The 27,473-nt window shown below is 38.5% G+C and overlaps 1 protein-coding gene across 1 annotated transcript in view; it reads right to left on the bottom strand.

Moving 5' to 3' along the window:
* The window catches only part of LOC144470053 (G1/S-specific cyclin-D2-like), a 68,334-nt gene extending 55,764 nt beyond the window's left edge, over window positions 1–12,570 (bottom strand). Inside the window, exon 1 of the mRNA XM_078180847.1 lies at window positions 11,149–12,570. Coding sequence (XP_078036973.1) covers window positions 11,149–11,346 — 198 coding nt within the window. The 5' untranslated portion in view covers window positions 11,347–12,570. The remainder of the gene's footprint in view (window positions 1–11,148) is intronic.
* Between the last annotated feature and the right edge of the window lie 14,903 nt (window positions 12,571–27,473).

A 27,473-nucleotide genomic window follows, 5' to 3' on the forward strand; every position in this document is an offset into this window, starting at 1 on the left:
AATATTTGCGTGAGTAAATTTACCAAGAACGATGTCCAAAACTATAAACAAAATTGTTAAATCCACCGTTATATGCTCTATCCACTTTTTATTAAATTATTTGTGCTACTGTACCAAGTAGAGACGAGTCACAACTAAACGTTCCATAATAGATACTCTATATTATATAAAATCATGTGCAGCTAAAATCGAACATAAAATATCATAAAATTTATTGAACCATATTTATCGAAAAAGCGGTAATTTTACAAGGTACGACAAGAAACGTTTACCAGATTACCGGCCGTTTCGTCGACGTTCACCCCCATGGAAACATTTCACCCTTCGTCAGCCAATTAGTCGCCAACAAACCCATATAATCTCGATCTAGACGAGACCCGGGATACTAAACGGCAAAGGGACCCCGAAGCGTTCGCGGCACTGGCCAGGGCCGCGCCCCAATTTCCGGAACGGTGACCGAAATTTTCCGCTGCGGGTTTCACAGAAATCCCACCGGTTGCTTTCGACCGGTACACAGCCAGCCGTACGAAACGGCCGGTGTGGCTCCTCTGTTGGCACCGGGGACTTATTGACCGTGACCAAAGTTTCTACCCCTTTCCCGACACCCCTCCCCTAATTGCTTCATGACGCGCGCACCACGACCAATTAGTACCAGCGACTTAACGAAATAATAGTCCACGCCCTATCATCGATTAAACGCCGGTTCTTCGAGGGTGCGTGTTCCACCTTCGTTCCCCACCTAACGAGAAGTTGCGTCGGTGCGTCGAGAACTTACGACGGCTCCCATAATAATCCAGTTTTTATCCGATGCAAAAATATCCCGACCGAAACGCCGCGTTCAATACGCAAGGCAAATCTGATGGAGATCGGAGAATTTGTTCCGTTCGTCGTCGGTAGATTATTACATACAAATTGTTGGTTAGATTGGTTTATTGATCGATTTGTTAAATTGTTTCATTTTTGTATATACTGTTTTATATAATTTTATGTATTTTATACTGGTTTGTTATGTTTTACTATTATAGATACTGCTTCATTATGTTTTATTCTTATATATATTGATTCACTATGTTTTATTCTTATATATATTGCTTCATTATGTTTTATTCTTATATACATTGTTTTATTATGTTTTATTATTATATAAATTGTTTTATGACGATTTATTCTTATATATACTGTTTTATTATGATTTATTAGCATATATACTCTTTTATTCTGTTTTACTGTTATTGATACTGCTTTATTATGTTTTATTCTCATGTATACTTTATTATGTATTATTCTTATATATACTATTTTATTAAATACGTTTTACTACTATATAAACTCTCTTATTAAATTTGACGATTACGTATCTCACAGAAATAAATCTTATAATTAACTATTCATTTCTGTAAGGAAATCTGGTCATAATAAATGACAATTCGAGACTCGAATTATCAGATCCAACTGATTTAATTAAACGTCTGCGCGAGATCCTATGAAATTGAATTATCCAAAAGTCGCGATCTGAAATCGCAGCGAACGCGTTCAACAGCGAAATGGCCGTTTACATGAATTAACAATCCGCGGCGCGAATAAAATGCCTTAAAATAATTCGGCTCGGCTCGCTGTCTCTCCTCGCGTTAAATATAATACAGTGTTTATTATTCAGTGTTTCGAGGGATTCGCGGGCTCGGCGAGCCGCGCGGAGCATCAATTATTCATCTCGAAATTATAATGCCGATCGATGGGGGGTTGAACTGTGCTATAATCGCGATGGTCTCCGGCTACGGCTTAATGAGAGACAGAGCTTCGTTTAATCGCGTCGCTTGAAACTTGATTTCAACGTCTCCGTTGTATAGAAACTTCGTAGAAATGGACAATCTTACCGATTTTCATCATTGAACGATCTGTTTAGTTAGCGAAACACGGCGATCGGAGTAAACTTCTGAACGGAATTAACAACCCTTAATGGACAACTGAGAAACGCTTCAGTGAAGCGAGTATTAATTTCGATATTTCGAGGTTTATTTATTTGGAAACGAAACGGAGGATCGTACTTTTTTTTTTAATAAATTTGCAAGATTTTTCTAGACAAAGGACTAGGTCGACTTAGATTTTTAATAGAAATGTAGTTTGTCGATCGAGAATTAACGAAAACTGTGTCAGAGTATTTGTCTATGCAATAATTAATATATATAAATATAATTATTAACATATATGTATTTACATTTATAATAAAACAAAATATAGAATAAATGAAATGGCGCGTCAAATAATAGAAAGAAAATATAGAATGAACAACTATAATCAATAAGTAATTATAGAAAATTGTAAAATGAATAATTATACCAAATAAATTAACAATCACGTCTTCTAAATAACATTTCAATTGATCTAAGAATGTAACATAACTAATATAATTTTGCGTTAATTTCTCAGCGCCATGCTATCTTATACGATGACGAAAGTTCGCCGCGATTTATAATAGAAAATATACAAATACAGAAAAGAGGAATGTGTAAAAGAATATAGAAAAGAAATCTAGAAAATATGGGAAACACTATAGAAAGTCTAGAAAATACAGAAAATATGGAGAAAGATAAAAGGAAATAAAACTAGGTACCGAGGGCAAACAGTGAAAGAAGAGAAGTCATTTACAATGCAATAAAGTAAAAATGAATAATGCCTCGAGGATCGGGCTGGGTTCCAGGTTTAACCTTAAGTATGAACAAATTTCCATGGTGGGACCCGATCGTATAATCTCGAAGGACAATGAGCCGCGTCGTCGTCGTCGTCGTCGTCCCTGACCGTACCCTCTAAGGGTGGCAATTTATGGCTGTGTTTCTCCGCAGTTAGGCGGTCGCCTGTCCCGCAGATGTGTCCCCGCCGTAATTAGATCTACCGTTATCTTAATCCGAACTCCTGCAGAAACCGCTGAACGCGCGCTGCAATTGCCACTGCATAGAGAATCGTCCCATATGGCAAGAAATAGAAGTATAGTTTCGCAAAAAAAGCTCGACACCAAGGCGATCTCAAATTACTCGAGAAATCTAACGGACGTGGCTGAGAACGGTCGACCCGAAAAGTGAAAGTTCTGCTACAATAATAATTACGCTTCTAACTATACTATAAAACAATAACCATAAACGCGGCGTTTTATAACATAGAATAAAGATCGGACTTAAATCGAATGCGTCGCGACAAAAAGTAATTTTTAGAATTAATTGAAGGACATGTATGTGTAATTTTTATTTTTAATTATATATAATCGAATCGTGAATTTTTATGCGATATAAAGATTATATAGACTGCAAATTAATTTTTTCTCTTAATGCTTTTTGATGTGGAAATAAATTGACAGTGGTCTTCTGATGCTTTAAAGTAAAAATTTGGTGTATAATAAATTGGTGAAGCTGTTCAAAAATTTCTTGGCAGCTAACATAAATTCAGAAAGCAATATCAGTAATTCTGTGTCATCCTTAAACACAAAGCAAATACGATTATCAAAAATTATCTTTCACAGGACCAACGAGATTTTTACGGTGTCGCCGCAACTCATCGGCGAAAAATTTACCTAACCTCCCCTAACAAGTCGTAAATTACCCTACGAAATTCACGGCACAGATTATTGCTATCTCCTATAGAACAAAAGTTACCGATGAACCACGGGGAGCCTTCGTGGACACGGCGCCCCTTTGTCGGTTACGGCGAGACAACTTCGAACGACTGTTTACCGATCGTTCGAACTGTCCAGGAGGGTTCCAGATAGCGGTACTCCGCATTGTTATCTGTCTCGATAAACTTTAATCCGTCCTTCGGCAAGACCGATTCGTCCGGGCAGCAAAGTACGGTCCTATGATCGTGTTTGCCTCGCGGAGGCCAGCCAATAATAGTCCCGGAGTTCGGCAAATTTAAATCGAAGCTCGTAATCCGTTATACCATGATATTATTAATCGCGTTGTAAGTAATAGTTTACAAGTAATTTCTATCGTTCGCATCCTCTATTGACTTAGGAATTTGTCACTGTAACAGGTGTTATTGTAACAACTTGTTACTGTAATTGTTAATGTACTTCTTACTGTAATTGTTAATGTACTTTTTATTACTTTATTTAACATTTACTATTATTTTATTTAACATTTATCTAGAAAGTCCGACGATGAGTACTCAAAACATCGGACAACAAGTTAAAGACATTTAATGCTGTCAATATATTTTTGATTTACTGAAATTATTATTACAGATGTGATTAAGTTAAATTTTGCAATAAAGTTCGCAATGTAATTCTAATATATCTAAACGAAAAATTTAAGAATCTAAACGATGATAATAATTAAAAAATCGATTGAGTTCATAATATACAAGATAATCGAAACTCATATAGAAAATATATTAAAATTAAAATAAACAAATATAAATTGAAAGAAACTAAATAACAAAATGAAAGTAACACTAATAAACTAAATAACAAAATGAATAAAACCATTTTTAACGAGTACGAGTAGCTATAAAAAGGATCGACTAATATCGCGATAAATAAGATACTGCACCTGCTCGTACAAAAATATGCACTGTGCAGTGAAATAACGAAATAAAAATAACTGAAAGTATCAATTCGTGGAAAATACATTTCGCGCGCTATTTTCAACTCGTTTTAGCTGTACTTAGAGCCGTTTATTAGACTATGAATCGAGTTGCGGCGAGCCCGAACGTCTTTCAGACGGTCGGCATCGAGATGGCATAGCTCGCGCGAGCATGGTCCCACAGGCAAATCCTCAAGGTCGTCTTTACAAGCTCTTGATCGGTGCAATTAATCGTGCAAAAAGTCAATCGACAGTCGAATATGCCCGGGCCTTGAACCTCTAATCGCTGCGAGGTTGCCCTAAGGAGGATGGTAGGGGAACGTTGTTCGAGGAACTTCGAGGGAACGTTCGATTCTCTGCACACGAATTGACTTCATGGCTCGCTGAAGGACTCCGGGATTCAATTATTCGGGGCCATTTGGCAGGACGGCGCGACGCGGTGACTAGAATCTGACGATCGAGCTGCGACCGGCGAGTAGAATCTGACGATCGTGGGGCGATCGATGACTAGAATGTGGATTTCATGCGGTGAAAACGTTGCCGGAATTCGCGATCAAAACGTGGGTATTTATGCAAGTTAAAAATTATTCGAAAGTTATTACTGTATTAAAGACGTCTCGATCGACGATAATACCTAAATTCGATTCGTCCACCTTTATCAACGAAATATGTATAGATTTCAGTGTTGTGCATGTATCGCTTATCGCGCGACGATAATCGGCGGTGTTATCGTTATTGCTAGTGACAGAAAGTAAAACACCACGTGACGATACGAAATTTCAAGTTCCACCGATTAGGATCGCCTGCTCGTGGCGTCGACGAGATAACGAAAGAATCGGCGTCACCGACAATCGATTTTCGCGATGTCCTGTGCACGAAATTAATCGATCACCTGGGGATGCTTTGTGCTTAGTCGTCGAATGGAATCGGATAGAATTAATAACGTAACACGACCGAAATTCGGTACGGCGTTATTACATAAGATAAGGTGCCGGTGTGCTTATCACCGCGTAGATTAGATAGGGCCTTCTAGTTTTCTAATTCTTATCAATATTTATTAAATGACCTATGCAACCTCGCGTTTAAATATCTCGGCGCGTTTATTCGATGACGAAACGCGGCGACGTTAATTCACGGCGGGAGACTCGCGGCGGATCCCGAGCAAGGATTTCTAATTTAACGCGAATTACATCATTAGAAAGCGTGTGAGTCAGTCATCACGAGAGCCGTTCGCCTTCGGCGCGATCGATCCTTTTTTCTCTTCTCTCGATCTTTCGACCGTGAACGGAAATTAGAACAGGAACGAGACGCGTTTCCTATATTCCACGGACTATGCAAATCGTTCCTAATTAACGCGTGCCTGGACGGACGAGTCACTTGGCTGCAATTAACGTAATCTGTTGCTTGAGACAATGAAAAGCGACGCAGTTCCGCCGTAAATAATTTAAGAAGAGTAATAATAAGCAGCGTTGTTAGTCCTAGAGATAAGCTACTTAATAAAGGCTAGGAAATAAGCTATTTAGTAAGTACTAGAAATAAGCAATTTAATAAGCGTTAGATATAAGCAATTTAATAGATGCTAAAAATAAGCAATTTAGTAAGTTCTAAGAAATATGCAACAAAATAAGTGCTGAAAATAAGCAATTTAATAAATGGTAGAATAAGTAGTTGCTCAATATTAATATAAATTTGTTTCTAGCTTTATACTAACTGCGCTAGATAAAATATAAAATACCTTATCAATTATGTACTAATATATACGCAAAGAATAATTAAATACAACATGACATACTGAAAGCCTCCAACTTTGATTAACATTATTATCTTTTCTACGAACGACTGATACATGTTTTCTGACACATATTTTCCACGAACGACTAATACATATTACATAAATACACGATGATTATGAGCGATCGGCATGAATACAGAATTCGTAAGAAAAAGAAGCAAAACATACGAAGACTATTAAAAGAAGGAACGACAGAAACGAGAATCGTTATCGATATTTCTATTCGGTGGGGGCACGAGAGAGCCCGAAACAATCTAGGTGGCCAGAATGTGTTGAAAAAACGGGTGACCGTTACGCGCGTTGGCCAACGGACGAACAAGGAAAAGAAAAAAGAATACGGTCGTCGTTTGTCGCCGAAGCGAGCGAGCGGCGGCGCGCATCGGGCCAGGCATTTAAACATTCTCGCCGGACTACATTGTCAGCGGGGCCCTCGTGGTGGTCACGTTGACGAGAAAAAAAATGAACGGTGGAATCGCGGAATTCGATCCGTGGAATCCGAGTTCGCCACCGACTCTGCGAACACACGGCGGTGCCCGGCGTAAATCGAAATTCAAATGAATTAATTCACGCCGGAAACGCGGCATCGAAAATATCAACCGCGTTTCGGCGATTCACACTTTCCCATTTGCATGTAAAATGTCTCGACCGATGAAAGTTTGCCATCGACTGGCTAACGCTTTGACCGCCCGGGTACCGTGGTCGACGGTGTCATTTGCTTAGATGTGAAAATTAATTGTCACGCTAATTTATTATACCGCAGTAGTTGCGTTGGGATCCGCGAAACGCGAGAATTGCGTGGCAAAGTGGTGATAAATGTAAGATAAAGAGGAAATGGACTTTTTGCGAGAGATAAATTTTCCATATCAATTGCAATAGGGTAAAATAATAAAATTTTTTTAATGTGATAGGAAATTCTCAGTTGCAACAAAGATCTGTTCAAAATGGCGATAGATTTGAATAAATAGCATGTTTTCTTAAACGTGTCTACTAGTGTTATAATTATTATAATAACTAGTATAATAATAATGCTTTTGTGGTTGTACATCTAATGGTATGCGCTGTTTTCAGATAAAGCCATGATAGCAACCGTTGTATTATATTTTGTAATGTTCAGGCAAGGAAATAATTCGATCATTTGAATAAGTCATTCAACTTCATGGTGGCCATGTTGAATTTCCTAATGAGTGGATCACGGATGTTCAGTGAATTTGCATTTTTATGGCCAATTATCAGGAACCCAAAGTAAACCAGAATGTTGTTACAAGAATGAGATTCCGTTCGAATCTTGAATCGAATCCGAAGTTAATGTCTTTTTCGAGAGAAAGTTGTATTTCCTAAACGACGAAACGATATCGTAAACAAACGACACGAATGACAGTTGAAAATCGACAATTTACCGAGCGTATTATTTGTTACATTTTATCCTGTTACGTATTAAAAGAATTCGGAATTACTATTATATTCATTATTATATTTATTATCATCTATGATTATAATATTATTATACTTATTATTATTATTCATTATTAACACGATGATTTCATATTTTATATTCGTATTCATTACAAATATTATTTGTTAAAATAAAACTAATTTGCATCTATGATTATATTATTCTATTTCCTATTACATTATTATATCCACAAACGACTGACAATTTTTAAAGAAACACATTCTTCCTCATTGTTTATTATATAATTTCTACGCCAGACAAGCCCCTTGAAAAATGTTGTCTCGCAAGGAACACTCGCAGCCAACTGATTACTTTACAAGTGTTGAGTAATTGAACTACGTTACGTGTAGGCAAAAATGAGCTGTGACCCCCAACAATAAGCAGATCCGTGTGATGCAATAAATATTTCCACGGCGTATCCTGCCGAACGCTTAGCAAGCATATACAAAAGCAAAATAAAGGTCTGCCGGTTTCGTTTTTCAACACATTCAACGACGTATGCGATCCCGCGCATACACGCACACACGGCTCGCCTGAGAAACGTCGTTCATGAAACATCGCATACGACTTTGGTAATATAAGATCGTACGTGGATGAACACGTCCCTTCCCTGTTTAATAGTATCAAAAATCAGTGTGACGTTACATGAATAAAAGATAGCCACTCGAGATAAAGCCGTCCGTTCATTCATGTTCGAACGCTGCACCATTTCGGCTACGAGACAAAATCGCGAAAAATCTCTGGATTATATTAACAACAACAGTTTCTAATCCGAAATCGGTTTTAACCCTTTGAGCTCGCGTGGTGACTCAGGATCATCGCTCAAATTTTTACTATTACGTTCCAAAGCAAAGTTTACACTAACAGAATTTACATTTAAGCAATTGTTACAAGTAAAACTGTTAATGTGAGTCGCAAGAATCAATTACGTATGCATAAAGTGCACTTTTTTATATAAAATGGAAATTGAAATTATTTTAGATATATTATCTTAGAGAAGTTATTTCAGATAGATATATTATTCTAGATATATTACTTTAGAGAAATTCTTTTGAATATACAGTAGAAATGCAAAAAGGTTGGTGCAAAAGTTTAACATATTCAAAATGAAAATCTTAACATTATCTGGACATCAAGCTTGAGCACCAAAGGATGAATGAGACTATGCAAACCGGACGACAGGTGGCTACCGAGTGTCGAAGGTTATTTATTAAAAAATCGTACGCATGAAGAAGACAAATGACCCGACGTCGCATTGCTCAAGAATAGGAAATTTGTTCCTGGATAATCTGGCCAAGGACAAGCTAGCGATGCCTTTTGGCAAGAGAAACATGCTCGACCTCTTCGCACTTCCTCCAGATCCTATCCCCCAGAAAATGTCATCTATAATTCTTACATTATTTCTAACATACTGATATTCCTTATCAATTATGTAATAATATACGATAAAGAATATCTTTTTCAGATTCTGCTTTACATAAAGTTACGGTTCAACGCAGTATGTTTCAAAAGTAATATTTACACTTCTTATTTAAAAAACTGTATACTTTGCTCATTTATAACAGCCTACACAATAAAAACACGAAACAATAAATCAGAGGAATACACTAGAATCACTAATAGAAAAAATAAGCTCGATTCTAGCAACCTGCAAATATGTAGACAATTTCTCCATAAAGATTAAATTCGCTAGATGATAAATATCCGAGTAAAAATCCTAATAAAAAGCTGCGCCAAAATCGGGCAGAAGCTGAAGAAACATTGCTTCCTAAAAACGTCGCAAGGCTCGGGTCGAAAGTCGCGACGTGCATTCCGAGCACGGTCGATGGAATATTAATTAGCTCATAATTAATATTTCGGGCGTGGAGACCCGTTCTGCGCGGCACAGTGTGACGTAACAACGGCGGCTTATCGTACTGACACGATTCGCCTCGTCAATGGCTGCGAAACGGACGAAGAGGCACGCGCGGCCTGCGAAACGCGTACCTACGCAACGACCGGCTATGTTTTTTAAATTTTAAAGGGACTCCAACGAGCAAGAGAGACAAAGAAAGAGAGAGAGAGAGAGAGAGAGAGAGAGAGAGAGAGAGAGAGAAAGCGTGTGTGTGTGTGCGAGAGACGCGCGCGTCTCGACGCCCCGTGACGTCCCACCGCTCTCCACGTCCGAAAATAATCGTAACGTTCGCCGGCGGCGGTTGCGTGCAACTTTAAACGCGCGCCGCCGCCGACGCGACGCGGCGACGTTCCCGCAGAACGACCGTTGGGCCTCGTTCAAACCTGTTCGGTATCGGCACTCCTGGCTACAAATGTCGTCGAGTAACGATCGCGCCGCGGAATTACACGTTTCGTCTATGCAGAACAGACCGGGGAGAAGCGCGGTTCTCACCGGCGGTCCGAAATACCGATGAAAAATTCTCTCTACATACCCCATTGTGACACTTGTCGACGCCGATCGACCGATCCACCCCACGGAATGGTTTCTATCATTCCTTCTCTTTCTCGCCAGACCTCCGGCGTATCACCGAAACGATACGTTATAGCCGCCGGAGTCTCGTTCGATGCAAATAATTGCACGTAGGCGGTCCTCGCGCGCCATTATGTAACCGTTTGCCGGTAATTAGCGCTTTGAGGGTACCTTAACCCCAAAGCTGTGCTCGGGACAACGCAAATTAAATTAGATTCCTGTACGAGTCATCGTATCTACTTGGTCAACTAATTTTCAATGGAATTCCAAACATTCATTTAGTAAGAACGTTTACAAGAACTACTACTCTATAAGAACTACTGTTGACATTTGCAGTATATTTTTCGCGGAATTAATAAACGTTTCCGGTGTATAATTTTCTATCGAGGATATGCATTGTATTTAGAAGTACTTCCTATGCGAGGTAACCGTCGCAAAAGAAAAATGGCTTCGCCGAGATTGTTGCCGCTTGTATACTGTATAGATCGTAGAATCAACGAAGGGGTAAACGAAAGTCAAAATTAAACGTCCGAGCGAGATAAAACGAACACGGAACGAAATTCCGGTGAGGAATTTGTCAACGGTGGCTTGTCAATTCCGTATCGAGCGGAGGGTAACGAAAGAGGAGAGTAACGATCGGCGTGTTACCGTCCCTAGAAAAGCTCGGCGAAAAAGCTCGCATCGCGGCGGAGAATTCGGAGTGGAATGAACGTCGGCCTGGGGACGTAACCGCGACGTGTATCGACTGGCTCGCTGGCGAATAAATTGAGGAACGTTGTTGGAACGGTGCGGGCTTCGGCAGGGGTCGGTAAGCGGTGAAATTTTTGGAAATTCAAGGGCGACACGTGGACCGGAAATGGTTGCTCACCTCTAACATCCACTCGGCGACGATTTTGCGCATGAGCGGCGAGATGTCCCTCTGCACACACTCGAAGTAAGAACTGCTAGGCGCGTATCTCTCCTCCGTTTTCAGCAGGTTCTGCAGCACACGGTCGTCACAAAGTAGAGCGGGATCAGCGTATGCTCTGCACTCTGTCTCGGTGGTCTCGCAGCACAGCAAATCCATGTTCTCGTCGCGTTCCTAACCTCTTGGGCACACAGCGGCTGCGGCACAGCCTCTCCGTCTGTCAGTGCCTCGTCCCTCTCTAGCTTCCCTCTCCTTCTCTCTCTATCTCTCTCCGACTCGAGCCACGGGAGCGAGAGAGACCCCGATTCGTAACACTCGCGAAAGATCCGAAGATTCCGGGCGTTCGGTCGAAGATCGGGCGCGTTCCGTCGATCGTCAGCACGGTGTCGGTTCCCTCGAGCACCGTCGTCGTCGACGTCTACGTCGTAGCCGCGGTCTCACTTCGTTCACGTGCCACGTTGCCAAACTGTTTTTCGCCGGCGCGACCAGACAGAGCATGCACGAATCGATCGTAAAGATACGGTGGAAAGAGAGTTCGCACAGATCCGCACCGGGGAAGACGCTGCTGCTCCTCTCTCTTGCCGGCCGGGACACTCAAAACACACTTCAACACAAAAATTACCGTATACGTACACCCGGCGAATTATCCCGTGTTACACGAACACACGTGCACGGTCCTAGGGCTCTCGCGTGTCTATGTATACGATAGACACGTACAGGACCTTGGTCTCGGGCAATGACTTCCCGTGTATCACTCACCTAGAGGCCGTCTACGCGAAAACAATATTATGTACGATACGAGACGACACGGGAGAATACGAGGTGGTATGGTACTATCTCTCTTCCTCTTTCTCTCTGCTCGTCGTACCGGTGAGGCGTGTAAAAAGAAACAAAAAAAAAGAAGACAAACAAAAAAGAACTGCCACGACGGTTACGATGATGTTCTGTTTCCTTTCATGCACAACACACTGCGGTCGTCGTCTCACGGCCGTACGTTCAGTTCCTCGTATTTCCTGGAGTCTCTTGTCTTTTTCCACGAATTCGGTTGCCCTTCGAGAGACCTGCCACTGCTCTCCGGTTCACGGTGCTGCGGTACGTGTCGCGAACAAACCGCGTTGCCTAGATAATAAATAAGAAACTCGCCGGGGAGAGAGACGTACGTAGGATTCGAATAAATAAGCGTAAATTCGGCCTGTTGCGTCGCGTCGCCTCGGCTCGCGAACTTAATGAGTCCACGGATGGCGCGTGTGTTGCGTTATGTCCCCGGATCGAGCGAAGGAAACTGTTTTTCCCTTCGTTGTCACGAGGAAAGTTCTTGGCTGCGACCGGATTTAAATGTCCAACGACGTTGCAGAGCCTACCCTCACACTCCCCTTGTTACGATCCGACACTGGCGACTTACCAGGTCAGAATACGGCTGCTCTTGCATTTCCACATCGGCCCTCCCGAAGGGGAGTAGGTGCGTCCCCACCACTCGGCGCCAGCCGGTCACGTGATACGCGATCGATCCCTACCACCGGGGCGCCAGCCGGTCACGTGACGCGGCCGTGCCCCCACCATCCGGCCGACGATGATTGGGGCGCCAGTGCTAGATTCGCATCGTGTAACGAGAACCCCGAACCGTCTAGCTGACGCAGGGTCGTCGTCGTCGTCGTGATCGTCACCTCCCCAGTTTATCGCCGTCTCAGAGACCGACTAAGGTGGTTGTTGGCGTTACAACTCCTGTAACACGGTCCAGCTGGATCTTTAACACCAAACCTAACCACTGGTTTCTTATTTGTGATTTTATAACTGTTAAAGTTACAGAGCTGCTTCCGTCAGAAATCGTTGAATGTATCTTGGTATTCCGGCACGCATTGTTGTTGTTTTAGAAATCTTGTAGGCTAGGAATTATTTTATAGCAGAATTATATGTTTAAGAGGGCAATCAAAGTATATATTTGATTATCTATATATTTTCAATATAGAGCACTAGGAATACGTCAAGATAAGTTTATTTCGTTAACAGTTAGTGGCTAAATCTGGAATAAATAAATCACGAGAGGATAGGGGTAGAAACGCGACTGTAAAAGGTTGAAGCGAGACGATACGGAAGGAACATTGTAATAATAGAAATTCACCATTTTTAACTTGCTAATTTAAGTATACAAATTCATATTTAACAAGAGTTTTATTGAATAAGATAAAACAATTCCAAAAGTTTGCGACCCTATAAAATCTCGTTGTCGTTGTAGCTGTTAAAGACAAAACTTGAAAATTGTTTCTGCATTAGCCACAGTAATTGAACATGATTTTATTCGATTGTTTGTTACTGTAACGACTTGTAATGGTTCTGTAAGGGCCTGTTTCCTTTGGAAAGATGGCAACGTCGAGCGTTTAACAACGTGGCATAGGGTGCCATTTACACGCGACCATGAGTCGAGCCAGTTCGAAGAATTATGAACCTACTCGTTTTAATTCGATCCTGTTCGCCATCAAACTGTTCTACCTTTCCCAATCGGTGTGTTCAATTCTTTGATAATGATCAATTATTTACTAGAGCACCGCATTTGGTTATCGAGTAATCTTAGCTTCGTCGTCCCGAGAAACTTGTTAGTCCCCGATAAAAATGGCGCCGGTGATGTCCGTAGAACGAGAATAAATTCCTAGAGGTGTCTCTACTGTATCCGAGACTATATAAGACGAATTTTGTTGCTCTATTCAGGAAGGTCAGCATTATTTCGTCATCATTTCTATAATCTAAAATGAATGGCTTTTTTATCTCAGAAATAGAAATTGTTAAAAATAACGTGTTTAAAAGCATTATTTACCCTCTTCCATGTCTTTAGGCTTGAGTATCGAAATAATTATTTCAACAAAGACATTACAGCTGTCTCTTGTCAATGTCTCATCTTCATCCTCATCACGTTCGAAGCACTTAGACATCATTAAACAGTCGGCGATAGAAACTAGTACTCATTTCATGCAATCTCGCTGCATTCTTCGCGTCACGCGACACTAACGAGGGAATACTTGTAATTTGCTTTCTCGGCGCTCCGCTTAGGTTTATTTAATGTTTGCTGACAGGTTAATTAAAGAGAGTTATAGTGGTTAATACAACGCTATTAACTTTTCAATTTTTATTTCTTTAGGTGAATTATTTTGACTTTATAGAGTTTTAGGGCTATTTGGCTATAGTCAGAGCGTCAAATTACTTTAATCCTGTATTATCCTAAACTATTTAATAATAATTATACATAACGATCCGATGCAGGTAATTAACTGAAACATTTTCTTCAGCATGGACACATCATTTGAAAAATTCCAATCGTTATCATATCATCCAGAGTGAAGAGACGTAGACATTGAGAATTATCTCAGAGCTTCGGAATTTTGTTCGAAATGGATCATTGCACCAGGCAAATAAAAATTAACATCAAACGTTGTTGCTCCATTCAGAGCAAACTCACAGCTTAGCAATCTCGTTTGAAACAAACTTACAGCTTAGTAATCTTGTCTAAAACAAGCTTACAGCATTGCAATCTCATCTAGAATGATGTTCAAGCTTCGCCACGTCATACAGAACGAGCTTAAACCTCATAGAGTCACTCAGAAAGCGCTTCGATCTTTCCAATGGCGGTTCACAGCGAACTGAGAATATTTCTAAGCCATTGAGACCTTCGCTACCTCATTTAGAACAAAATTACGGCCCTGGCTTCGTCGATCCATTTTCAAAATCAATCTTGCACGCATTTCATCGATCACGCATAACGCAGTTCCTCTCGACAAGTTGTTCTAGAATTATTCTAAAATGTGTGAAATTTACGAATATATTGCACAACCATTTTAACCTAAATCCTAGGAGGATTATTTTTGTTGTAAAATGTAAAATGGCCATTTCGTCATGACGTGTATTGATGTTGTATGTAGTTAAAAGGTTAGAGAATTATGTTGAGGAGGAGTACGGTACAAATTTCACTGGCGAATCGACGACCCTCCGCAAGCATAGGGACCAAGATTCGCTGTTGCCTGACAATCAGATCGAGAAACGCCGGTTCCCGTGATCGAACGAGCTTACGTCTTCCCTCGTTTCGCTGAGAAATTCTTGGAGCGTGTATAGGGAAAGTAAGGGCTACTTCCGCCGGATAATTTCAACGGTCCGGGAGAAAGAAACGGCCCGTGTAGGAGTGGGAATGTCCTTCGTGCACGAAACCCGCGGGGTTCTCTCTCTTTTTCTCTCTATCTATCTGACTTTTCTGTTCTTCTATATTTCTCTATCTATTTGTCTTTTCTGTCCTTCTATATTTTTCATTCTCTTTCCCTTTCTCTTTCTGTCTTTCTCTCCTCTTTCGATCTTTCCCTCTCTCTTTCTCTCCATATTTCTCTCTCTTTCTTTCTCTCCTCTTTCGATCTTTCCCTCTCTCTTTCTCCCCATATTTCTCTCTCTTTCTTTCTCTTTCTGTCCATCTCTTTCTATCTCTCTCTTTCTCCCTTTCCCTTTCTATCTTTCTCTCTCTGTCTCGCTTTCTCTGTTTCTCCTCTCCCATTTGCGATCGCTACACGCTTACTACGTCGCCGTACGTGCAACTTACGCGACCGGATGTTGCCAGCGCGTACCAGACGACGTCGTAACTACCGAACAATAAGTGTTACGCTGGAATACTACGAGCGAGTAAAGAGGAACGGTCTCGAGGACTCCGGATGGGAGGCGTACACCGCGAGCACCGACTAATCAGATAGTCGATTGCTAGGTGCCCACGTAATAGATCGCCGATTAAGGCGGCTCGACCGACCAGGACACGCAGGATAAAATATATAGATTAATTAACAGATTCGCACTAACGAGAGAGATCAGTGCTCGAGATTATCTACTCAATTAATTTTTCCTTCACACTTCCCCGATTGTTTCGACTGTCGGACGATACTGTAGTTGTCCCAAATTCCGTGCCCCCCTATTAATCAAATACTTGGCATGTTGTTCCTTTTTTAAGACAGAAAAATATATTTTCTTGGAGGTTATATTTATATATAGTTTGGAAATTATAGGCAGTTAACAAGTAGACCACCCGGTAGATATGTATTCAAGGCGTTTTCCACGTCTTTCATGTATCTTGACTTCGATTTTTTAATATAGGTGATATTGTGGAGTTGCGAGCGACTTGAAATAAAATTTGTATAGTTAAGATATTATTCATTATTTTTAGGATATGAAATATATAAATTTATGTAAATATAATAGTAAATATAATAGTAGTATATAACAGTACAGCATGAGTTCTGAATGAATCTGGATGTTTTACAGTTTATTCACACGTTTGGAGACTATTTAAAAATACTGTGCGTTTTAATCCATTTAAATACATTGAAACAATACAATATGGTTCTCATATCGATCTTCGGAAATTTTATGGGAAATAAATATAGGTACACCGATTGCTATTGTATGTACAGTAGCGTTTCTCTTATCCGAAGGTTTATCTTCGTAATATCCTGATACCAAAACATTCTTTTATCTAAAAGTTTCATTCAAGTTCTTCACTACGCGATAATGTATCTAAATAATGCAACGATTAGATAATGCGACGTTTGGATACCAGAATATTGTAAAAATAAATGTTCGGATGATGGAGTCTCTATTGTATAAAGTATCGTTAAAAAAGATTCAATTCCACGTGTTATCAAATAAATCATAATCTTGTTAGAATATTTAAAGTTCGATATTAACTTTTAAGCTTAAAAATTCATTCATTATTCTGCAACATTTCAGATTTAACTTAAAAAAGAAATCATCTCTTTATCTCATTTTTATGAAAGGTTCTTTTATTTTTAATTTCACCACTTGGACCTGCTGTGTGTTGCAAATGATGTTTGAGATCATGAAAAACGATTAGGAATAAGTAAACATTTAAACAACTATTTTTGAGGAAATTTTTATGATAGTAATTATTATTATATAATATAATAATATAGAATAATATAATGGAATAATACATAACAATATACTAGAATAACATATATAATAATATACTGGAATAAGAAGAAATAATTCATCGAATTTCGACGAAATTATCGTCGCCACAGATCAGTTTCTTTTCCATAAATCTTCGATTTCGAGAAGAGCATTGGAAAACTTCGTTTAAGTGAAGAGTTAACAAGCACAACCGGAAGGGTTCTATAGAACGGCTCTATGTTCGATGGCGCACTATGCGAAGTCACGTAATTGGTCATGCCTGCAGCTTCATGTCCGGCAATTATATCAAACACCATGTCGTATCGTTTGACCAAAAGCGCTAACTCTTCTTTCTTCACTTTCGACGGAGATCGTATCGATGGAATTTAAATTTCAAATCGTATAGGCGGTCGCATTCATTAACTTTTCGCTGCTCTTGATGCTATTAGTTCACCTTAATTAGGCTTTACTGTTATTTTTAGACCGCACGTACCACTCCGCGTGCTTCGAACGCGAGCTTTCAAAGAACCGAGTTTCAACAATCGTTGCATAGTTGTCATTCGTTCTTTTTGTTTAGGAGGAAGAGAATATTTTACGCTGTATCAGTATAGCAATTACGATTTATTATAGTTAACTGCACCGAGAGTTTTACGTTCTGCTATTTTATTCAAAAGCAGCAGTCAATTTTCGAATTCTAGACTTCTAGATGTTCCTGTTATTATAGGGTAATTGAATTCAGTAACATTTTTATATTTATTTTATCTAATTTATTTGTTTTACTTTTATTTCATCCATTTTATTAATCGCGAAGGATATACAATATTCAAGATATTATATTATATTCTATTTTCATTTTATTTATTTTATTACACCGATCGCCAAAGTGTTAACCCTTTGCACTCGAAGCCATATCGACTACAACTCTGAAATAATTTTCCTGGCTTCTACCATTCCAATTTTACATAACAAAATTCATTTCAACAATCTTTTAAATCTAAGCTTTAACGATATCTATCAAAATAATTTTGGAAGGCGTTACAACAATCTTAGCGATGCAGCAGATCCGCCGTTCGAGCGCAAAAGGATTAAAATTTAGCGCGACGATTTTCGCCACGTTAGGAGTTAAAACGCGACCCGTTGTTCCAGTATCGACGCACCGGAACCAACGATTCGCCAAGAAAACGTTCGACAAGCACGACGAAATTTCCTGGGCCGCGAGACAAAGAGGCCCGATGGGTCGAGATTCAATTTCCCGAAGGCCGCCGCAAGCTCCGTGCAACCGAAGCGCGGCTGCTCTTCGCCAGGGTTCGAAGGGGAAGGAGTTGCAAGGCGTATCGTAAAAGATGGGTAAGCACCGACCGGAACATTCATGCTCTAGTGAAATTAAATACTAGCGCGGCGAGAGCTCGTATAGGGCCGCGTCGAAGCCATTTAAACCGGCCGGAGGCGAGGATATTCGCCTTGGTTTCCACCGGGCATAAATCTTCGAGGACGTGCCGACCACGTGGTGCAACCGGTAGGTTGGCCACTTTGTCGCAGCCCCGAGAGGACGAGTGGCTGCTACGTGTTTGGGAAACGATCCTACGACACCGCGTGTAGCTTAGAAAACGCCTTTAGCTCTTCAATTTTCATTTCCAATAAGGACACTGTAGCTGCCCCTTTGTTAACGTCTCATCTTCAGTCTCGTCAGGTTCGAAGCGCTTTTTTATCTTACAAACAGAAATTGCTGAAAATAATCGCAGAGGCAATTATATCATAATCGCAACTATAATCTTGATAGCACCAAAATTAAGACAGTAAAAGTGACGTCTTTAAAAGAATTATTTACACTCTATCATGTCTTTACGTTTCAGTATCGAAATAATTATTGCAATAGAGACACTACAGCTGACCCTTGTCAACGTTTCATCTTCATCCTTATGACGTTCGAAGCACCTAGGCATCATTAAACAGTCAGCGAAATAAACTAGTACCCATTTCGAGCAATCTCGCTATATTCTTCGCGTCACGCGACACTAAGGAGGGAATACTTGTAATTTGCTTTCTCAGCGTTTCGCTTAGGTTTATTTAATGTTCGCTGACAGGTTAATTAAAGAGAGTTATAGTAGTCAATACAACGCTATTAACTTTTCAATTTTTATTTCTTTAGGTGAATTGTTTTGAAATCTAAATCGTAGGAGGAGTATGCTTGTTGTAAAATAAAGGCATGTGTTCCATCGATCGCACCGAATATATTTTGCTGTATTTTGTCACAGACCCGAGAGGACGACTGCTTGGTTCGTATTTGGGAAACCCACTTACGATTCTGTGTTTAGTTTAGTAAATGCTCCTCGGGCTTCTATGTCCCTCGGTTTTCTAGGAAATCCTGACTGCAGCGAACGATGGTCATATGGAGTTTTTGGGACTGTTACGTCAACTAATTCGAGGGTCTCTCTTATGCGAGTGTCTAGCTTATTTCCATTATAATAGTTCATTGTAAGTGTGTCAAATCGATACTATTTTGTTACTTATGGGATCGATTCTTTCGTTGCTTCGTTTGCTTGGTGGTATGTTTGGAATATTCCTTGACAAAGTCTTTGGGGCAGTTTGACTATATTAAAAATATCTTGAGAATGATAGCATTGGTTTCGTAAATAATGTTGTATTGTTCATTTAAGGTTATATTAATACTTTACTGATTGGTAGTCTGCGAATCAGCTTTTCGGAAGACAGTCTGTCATCCTACACAGTAATGTGCTCCATTAGCCAGTAACATCGTGAAATTAACCCTTTGTACTTGAAGCTGTTTGAACTACAAATCTAAAGTAATTTTTCTTGCTCATAATATTTTCATTCTATATAACAAAGTATACTTTTATTCATACGAAATGAATTCTTGTGACTCGCGTCAACAGTTTCACTATTTAACAATTTATTAAATCTAAATTTTGATATAAAAATTGTCTTTATTGGTATCAATATTATCTTTCCAATTTTTGTGGTGCCCCAGGGTGCAAAGGTTCAATAATATAAATATTTCATAATTAGAGGTTCGTACTGTATTTCGTGTCTTGACGGTTTCTCGCATTTCGCTTTTGTTTACGACTCGTATGATATTTGAAATGGGTAATTCAATTAGACAATTAGAAATCAGCTGGTCATTGCCCTCTTTATACATAAGTATATTTACCTGACACTCTGTCGCTACCTTGTATCGCGCGATGACATTGTTTACCGTCTTTGCCCTTCGACCGGTCATCACACGACTCCAATCGGTTGATTCGCACATATAAACAAAAATAGTTAATAAATATTATAACAGTTAATAATAACAGTGAATATTTAATAGAAGTTAATAAACTCGATTACAAAATAATGTTACTTAATTCACGATTTATGCGTTAATCTTTAGGTCAAAAGCTGCCCTTTTGCTTAGCCTTTCAAGCATTGTGAAATATATTTTCACCCAGCTCGAAAATTCGCAGTTTTATCATATAATTTATTATTGTATTTAAAATCTTTCCTTCAATTTGAAATGCATTGTACCAACATTAAATGCTTTGATAAATAGAAATAATAATATATCCAACTCGAAACACATTAATAAATTATTAGCACTCATGCGATTATTTTTTCAAAATTGATTAAAGTAAATAAATTATTATACGATTTAAAAAAAACATATTATTTGATATTTTATATTCATTTCGTTATTCTTCGCGTTTTGTTTATCATCCTACGTGAAATAATTGAAATTAATATTTCCTCTCGTTTGCTTGTATCAATAAATATATGGAAACAGTAATATACTCATCTCGAAACGCATTAATAAATTATTAACACTCTTGCAATCCTTCTCTCAATCTTGATTACAGTAAACAAATTATTCTATAATTTAAAAAACCTATTATTTGATATTTTACACTAATTTCGTTTCTTCGAACATCGTTTTAAAAAACTCCTTGCATTAAATAATTGATACTAACGTTTCCTCTCTTCGACTTGTATTAAAAACAATCCCGAGCAACTAGGATTTTTATTTTATTTAAAATCGAAGAATTAACAAAGAACTCAGATTCTCAACATATGACCATTGACCATCATTAGTCTTGTTGGCAAAGCGTTCTCTTTCGTTTGCTAATTATCTATGTGAATTGTATTCACAGAGCTGGGTTAATTGACACGGGCGAGACAGTTATCGTTTAAAATATTGTTTCCAGTGGCTTCTTCTCCGATGACTATATCCAGCCGTTCCACTTTTCTGGCAAATAAGCCATTACTAGTCCCGGTGCCAGATTCGCCATCCTGGTCGGCATCTTCCGAGCTGGCTCGCTGTTTATCAGCCCGCTGTGATACAGTCAGATAAGCGTCCGTTGCATTTACATTTACGCGGATGCGGCCGCGCGAGGATGATTGTAGCAACGATCATAAGTGTAAGACTATGAATATTAATTTTCGTCGCATGCGTGTTGTGTACTTGACATTTATTTATTCGGTTTGATCATACACGGTGCGATTCAGTTTAGATTTCACTTTATTATGCTGCGATTAGAAATTTTTCAATTACTATAATTATTCATTCATATAATGAAATAAACGCTTACCCCGTGCATAAATTTATTTCCTTGAATAATTGTGACAAGGGGATAGGATTTTGTTGCAATTTTGATGAATGGGATATTTATTAATTAGGAATGATTAGTATTGATTTTATACTATACTATATAAATTTTAGTATGGTATAAATTCTATAATTCTATACTTAATAAGAAATGTTATACTATAAATTCTATAGTATCATTGTATGTATGTTATACTAAATTCTATTCTATACTAAGAATTCATTTGTTCTATAATAGTTTATTTATTATATAATGTACTATAGTGCATTTGTCATACAATAGTTTCTATATTACGAATTCATTAGTCCTTTTAGTTTTCTTATTCACTTCTTATTTCTAAATATTCTTTTTTAATCCGTAAAGCAATTGCGTAAAATATATGTATAAGTATATAATTAAATATTAGTATTAATGATTAATAAATACTATTGCATAGTAAATCCAATGTTATATTAACACTTTACAGTCTGGTAGTCTATAAATCGGCTTTTTACTCTAATCCTAGTAACCCAGTATTATTACATGATTTTTAAATATTAAATACCTCTTGCGACGAAAAATAAACAGCATACAGATGACAACATTTATAAAAATAATTATATACTTGTCACCTTCCAAAACACTTGCCACGTAATCCTCCAATAATTATTCTAAATTAGAGTCTCGTATCAGGAAAGATAAACTATACTTCGATAGAAGTTTATACTATAGATAATGCATTCGCGAAAAATTGTACAATAAATTCAATAAATAGAAGCGTAATCGTTTCGACGAAACATTCTAAAAGAATTCTCTCGTTTCGAGGCTTCTACGGGCCGCAAGAATGTTTCGTCCGCCGAGAATGCCGCTGTTCAATGATATCTCTCTCAAAATAGGAATGATGTGTCCGTTATCAGAACGGTTAGAAGATTAGTATAGGAGAAATCACAATGTTCGCCGATGTAACCCGAAGCAATCAAAAAAACGGCCAATAACGGTGCCGATTACCGAAACACAATCATGTAAATTGGCAGCGTGTAAACACAATTGCTGGGCCGGGGGGGGGGGGGGGGGGGGGGGTGGGGGGGGGGGGGGGGGGGCGTGGGGGGGGGGGGGGCGGGGCGGGCGTGGTCGCACACGAGGACGGGGGAGGGGGGGGGGGGGGGGGGGGGGGGGGGGAGCGGTTTAGGTGGTGTCCGTGAAATGTTTATCGGGAACAAGCAATAAACGATAAGGAATTATTGACCGTTATGTTTCGCATAAAGATAAGAATGCTAATTAAAGGTTAAGATGACATTCCGCGCGAGATGGTGGGTAAACCCGGGTTACATAATTCCTGCGGCCGCCCGTTATCTTGTGATCAATGTTTAAAAACAAATGGAACAGCGCGCGTCGCGGGGCCGCGTTTCGACGTTTTTTTTCGGTCGGCGTCGCGACGTATTCGTTCGTTCCGCGATGCGGAATGTTAGGGATCGATGAGGGGGGGGATACACGACAAAATTGCATCTAATGACTCCCATTACGACGCGCTCGCGCGGACTAATCACGCAATCAGGATCTAATTTGCGGCGATTACTCGAATAGTTTTCTGCGTTCGTGAAATCATTGTGGTTGAGTAATTGCGTAGTCACTTCGAGCATTGGCCAGCCTCGAAAAATCATTGAAATTGCCGTTCGCGATTCTAGATTTATCGCAGACAGCATTGTGTCGAATTTTTACGGGGGCGATCAATTTTTCTACGAGCACGATGCTTAATAGATTTTTGTAACTGTAAATTAATTACGAAGGATACGTTTTGGTCATTTTAATTTCGGTAGAATATGTTATGTTTTTGTAACTTTGAGTCGACTATGTTGATATCTTCTTTTAATTCTAAGTTAATTAACTTCTTCTATCTGTAAACTAATCATTTAGTATTATAATATTTAGGTAATAACAGTTTTTATTGATACTTAATAGCATTTAGGTAATAGTGGTTTTTAGTTATACTTTATAGTATTCAGGTAATAATACTTTTTATTTATACCTAATAGTACGTAGGTAATTAATAGTTCTTATTTATACTTAATAGTATTTAGGTAAATAATAGTGTAAATAATATCGTAAAATATTGTATAAATAATAACGTAAAGTATCGTATAAATAATGTAAAATATAGTATAACTAATATCCTAAAATATCATATAATTAATAACAGTATCCCAATAGTATCTAGATTATTGTTAATTACAAAAGAAAGTATTCTATACAAATAATAACTATATATTCGACAATTGTTCATACCAAACACATATTCTAATATCTTTCCCAAAAACATTGCAAAACAATTCTATTAAATCCTCCAATCTTCAATCACTAAAATAAAAGATAACTGAACAATTTCTTAAACGAAACAACCGTACAGTCTCGTCGAAAAATCCATACTTTCCCTAAATCTTCCATTCGGTGAACGAATCGAAAGGCTCGCTACGTCTCAAGCAAAATTGTAGACCAAAGCACGTAAACTCTCGGGAAGCAGGCCGTCCGTAGGAAGCGAACAACAGGTTTCCGCTTCTCGGAGGTTGGTTAGGTGAACCTCCGTTTATCAGCGTGAACCCGAAAAACACACGAAAAATGTGTTTCATCGCGATCACCGCAACCGCGGAGATTAGATTCCTGTCGAAACGATAAATTCTATCTTCGCCGGCTCGGTGCACCTCGCTCCACGAGCCCGGCCCGATTATGGTCGTGTTTACAGTAGAAGGAAAAATTCGTCTCGCGACCTTCTAACATCGGCGATAAGGTCGTCGCCGTTGTCGTCGTCGTCGTGGTCGTCGTCGTCGTTTCAAAGGACCGTGGTAGTTTTATTGTGGATCGCCACGCTATCGACGATGAAAAGAGCCATTTTAATTAGAGGCTGAAAGCGAAACATCGGAATTGAAAGATAGATATTTCGTGGATAAATATTCCACGTTCCAATTTTAATCCCTCCTCATTTTGCTCGTGGTTGGTTAATATATAATAATAATAATAAGGAAACATATAATAATAATAGTAAGAATAGTATATAATAGTAATAGTAAGAATAATATATAATAATAATAGAAGGAATAATTATGAAAATAATAAGGAGAATAATATATAATAATGATAATAATGATAAGAAGAAGAGTAAGAATAAGTTCCTCGATTGCAACCATTTTTCATAACAAAAAGGACAATTTACAATACGTTAAAGATACAACCCCATAAACACGTTAGGTCCGAACCTCGTCATTGTTTTTGTGGTCGAAGTTCCCAATAATTTTTAAGGACAATTTACGATATATTAATTGTGAGTCTATATTTACTGTAATGTTTAACTATCGATGGAATCATAATTTTATTCAGACTAAAAGCGAAGGTATAGTATTCAGACGTGTCGGAATTGCTAAAGTATGCAAGGGGTGAAATAAAGAGATACAACCCCATAAATACTTCAGGTCTCAACATCTTAGATCGTAAAATTTCAGAAACACCCTGTATAACTCAAGCATATAAATCTCATTTTTGTTACTATTAGTTTTAAAACATTGCAACAAAGTTCACAAAAGTTAAATATAAATTTATAACGAATCTTTTTTATTTCCTTCAAATTATTTAATGCTTTCCATCACTATGCCATCTGACTCAAGATATCCATTTTTTTATTAACACAACAAATTAATTAAATAAAGACTTTTAATCAATCATTATTGTCGCTATAAATATATATTTGTAGGAATTAATTAAATAAAGACTTCTAATCAACTGTTATTGCAACTATAAATACATATTTGTAGGAATTAATTAAATGAAGACTTTTAAACAATTGTTATTGCAACTATAAATATATATTTTTAGGAATTAATAAGATAAAGAATTTTAATCAACAATTATTGCAACTACACATATATATTTATAGGAAACGTTATGTTAACCTGATATTATAAAAGTATAAAGATATTAGCACAATTAATTACCTTATAATAACAAAGAAACTGTTAACAGTCGTAGGATCGGTCTGTAAACTATATTAATTCGCCTTTATTTCGTGGACAGCGCCGAAATTGACGGTCGACTTGTCCTCTCGTGGCATCGCGAACAGAAAAATGTCGGCGCGAGGCTCGTTAAGTAAATTATTCGTCGGTTACGTCGAACAGGCGACTTCGACGGATCAACGTCCCCCGTTTCTGTTACAGCGTGCCCGGTCCAGACAAACTGAACTGCCGCACAGGGCTAATTAGTGTTTAACTAGCGAAATAATCTATTTTTTTTTTCGGGGCCGGTTCACGCCCCCTCGGCGACGCGCGACGTCTCTCCGGGCACTCGTCGAAGATGCTGCTGGCGTTCTCCTACCGTTCGGTTTCACCCGACGACGATGTTTTGCGACCGTGACGCACGGCTTCCGTAATTATCGAATCACCGGCGGCTTCCTCGAATTAATCTCCTATTAATTCTATCGAATTTTTCCGTCGTAATTCTATCTAATTAGCGCGAATCCCGTGAATGTCATACGAAGCCGATGTCAAGGTTATTATTTCTATAAATTGCATTGTCGCGATGTCAAGATTATGTTAAAACTATGTTAAGATCATGTCAAGGTTATAATTTATAGAAATTGTACTGTCATGATGTCGAGATTATGGTTTATATGAATTTTTTATGGTTATGACGAGGCTATGACAAAGTTGTAGATTCTATAAAGTGAATTGTCGTGTTGTCGAGGTCATTATTTACACAAATTGCATTGTCGCGATGTCATTTTTATGTCAAGTTCATTTTTTTATATGAATTTTCATGGTTATGACAAGGAAATATTTATAAAGATATTGTTTTTAATAAGAATAATAAAATCTTTTTCATAATATTTAAATATCTGTAATTATAATATAATGTGTAAATATATATATATATATATATTGTTATAATAGATGCAATTGCAAAAATCGACTAATCATTTACAAAATAATTTCAAAGCATTAACTCGTTTCTATTGAAGGTCTCCGTGCTCTGACAATTGTATTTAAAATTGTTGCACAGTGTTAATTAATCAGCAACCACGCAGTTTTCTATGAATCAGCATGTATCGTCAAGCGGACAGTACATTCTTTATCCAAATACCATTTACGCTATCGGCTACTGTAGTACCGATTCACGTCGCCCAAGTCAGCGCGCGCTCTCGCCAACATAGTTGCAAACGGTCATCAATTTATCAGTCGATTCGCTGCTATCTCGTCGTCCCCGTTTCTACACCACTTCACCGAATGAAGATTTAGCAACGGTTTCAGTAAACATCCTCAAGAATCCCGCTATCGGCGAGCCAATCGATTCTACTCATAGAATCGAGAACAGGCAAATAGCGTTCCCAAGAGACAAGCGAACGTGTTTCCTTTTTTTTTCAATTTTTTTTTTTCCACGATAACCGCACTAAAACTGACCAACCTATCGCGAGTGTCAAACTTTTTTATCGTTTTTTTATTTTTTTTTGTAAAACGTAAGCTAATATCTGTAAGTTGCACGTGTCGCGAAACGTACTCGTTTATTTATGTTACAATGTAGCGAGCTTCGCGAGTCTCTTCAACGTCGATGATTCGGATAATTTTTGGTTTAACCTTTTCGCTACCTAGGGGGAATATCGCTATTATATACTTGAATGTCATATTAATTGTCAATAATTTTTATATTAAATCATTTTTAGTGCAGGCAGATTTCTAAGCTCATTAATTGCGAAATAAGAAATGACAAATCGGCGGCGGTAGTTATAGCGCAGAAATCAGA

Source organism: Augochlora pura, chromosome 5 (genome assembly GCF_028453695.1).
Source record: "Augochlora pura isolate Apur16 chromosome 5, APUR_v2.2.1, whole genome shotgun sequence".
Taxonomy (NCBI): Eukaryota; Metazoa; Arthropoda; class Insecta; order Hymenoptera; family Halictidae; genus Augochlora; species Augochlora pura.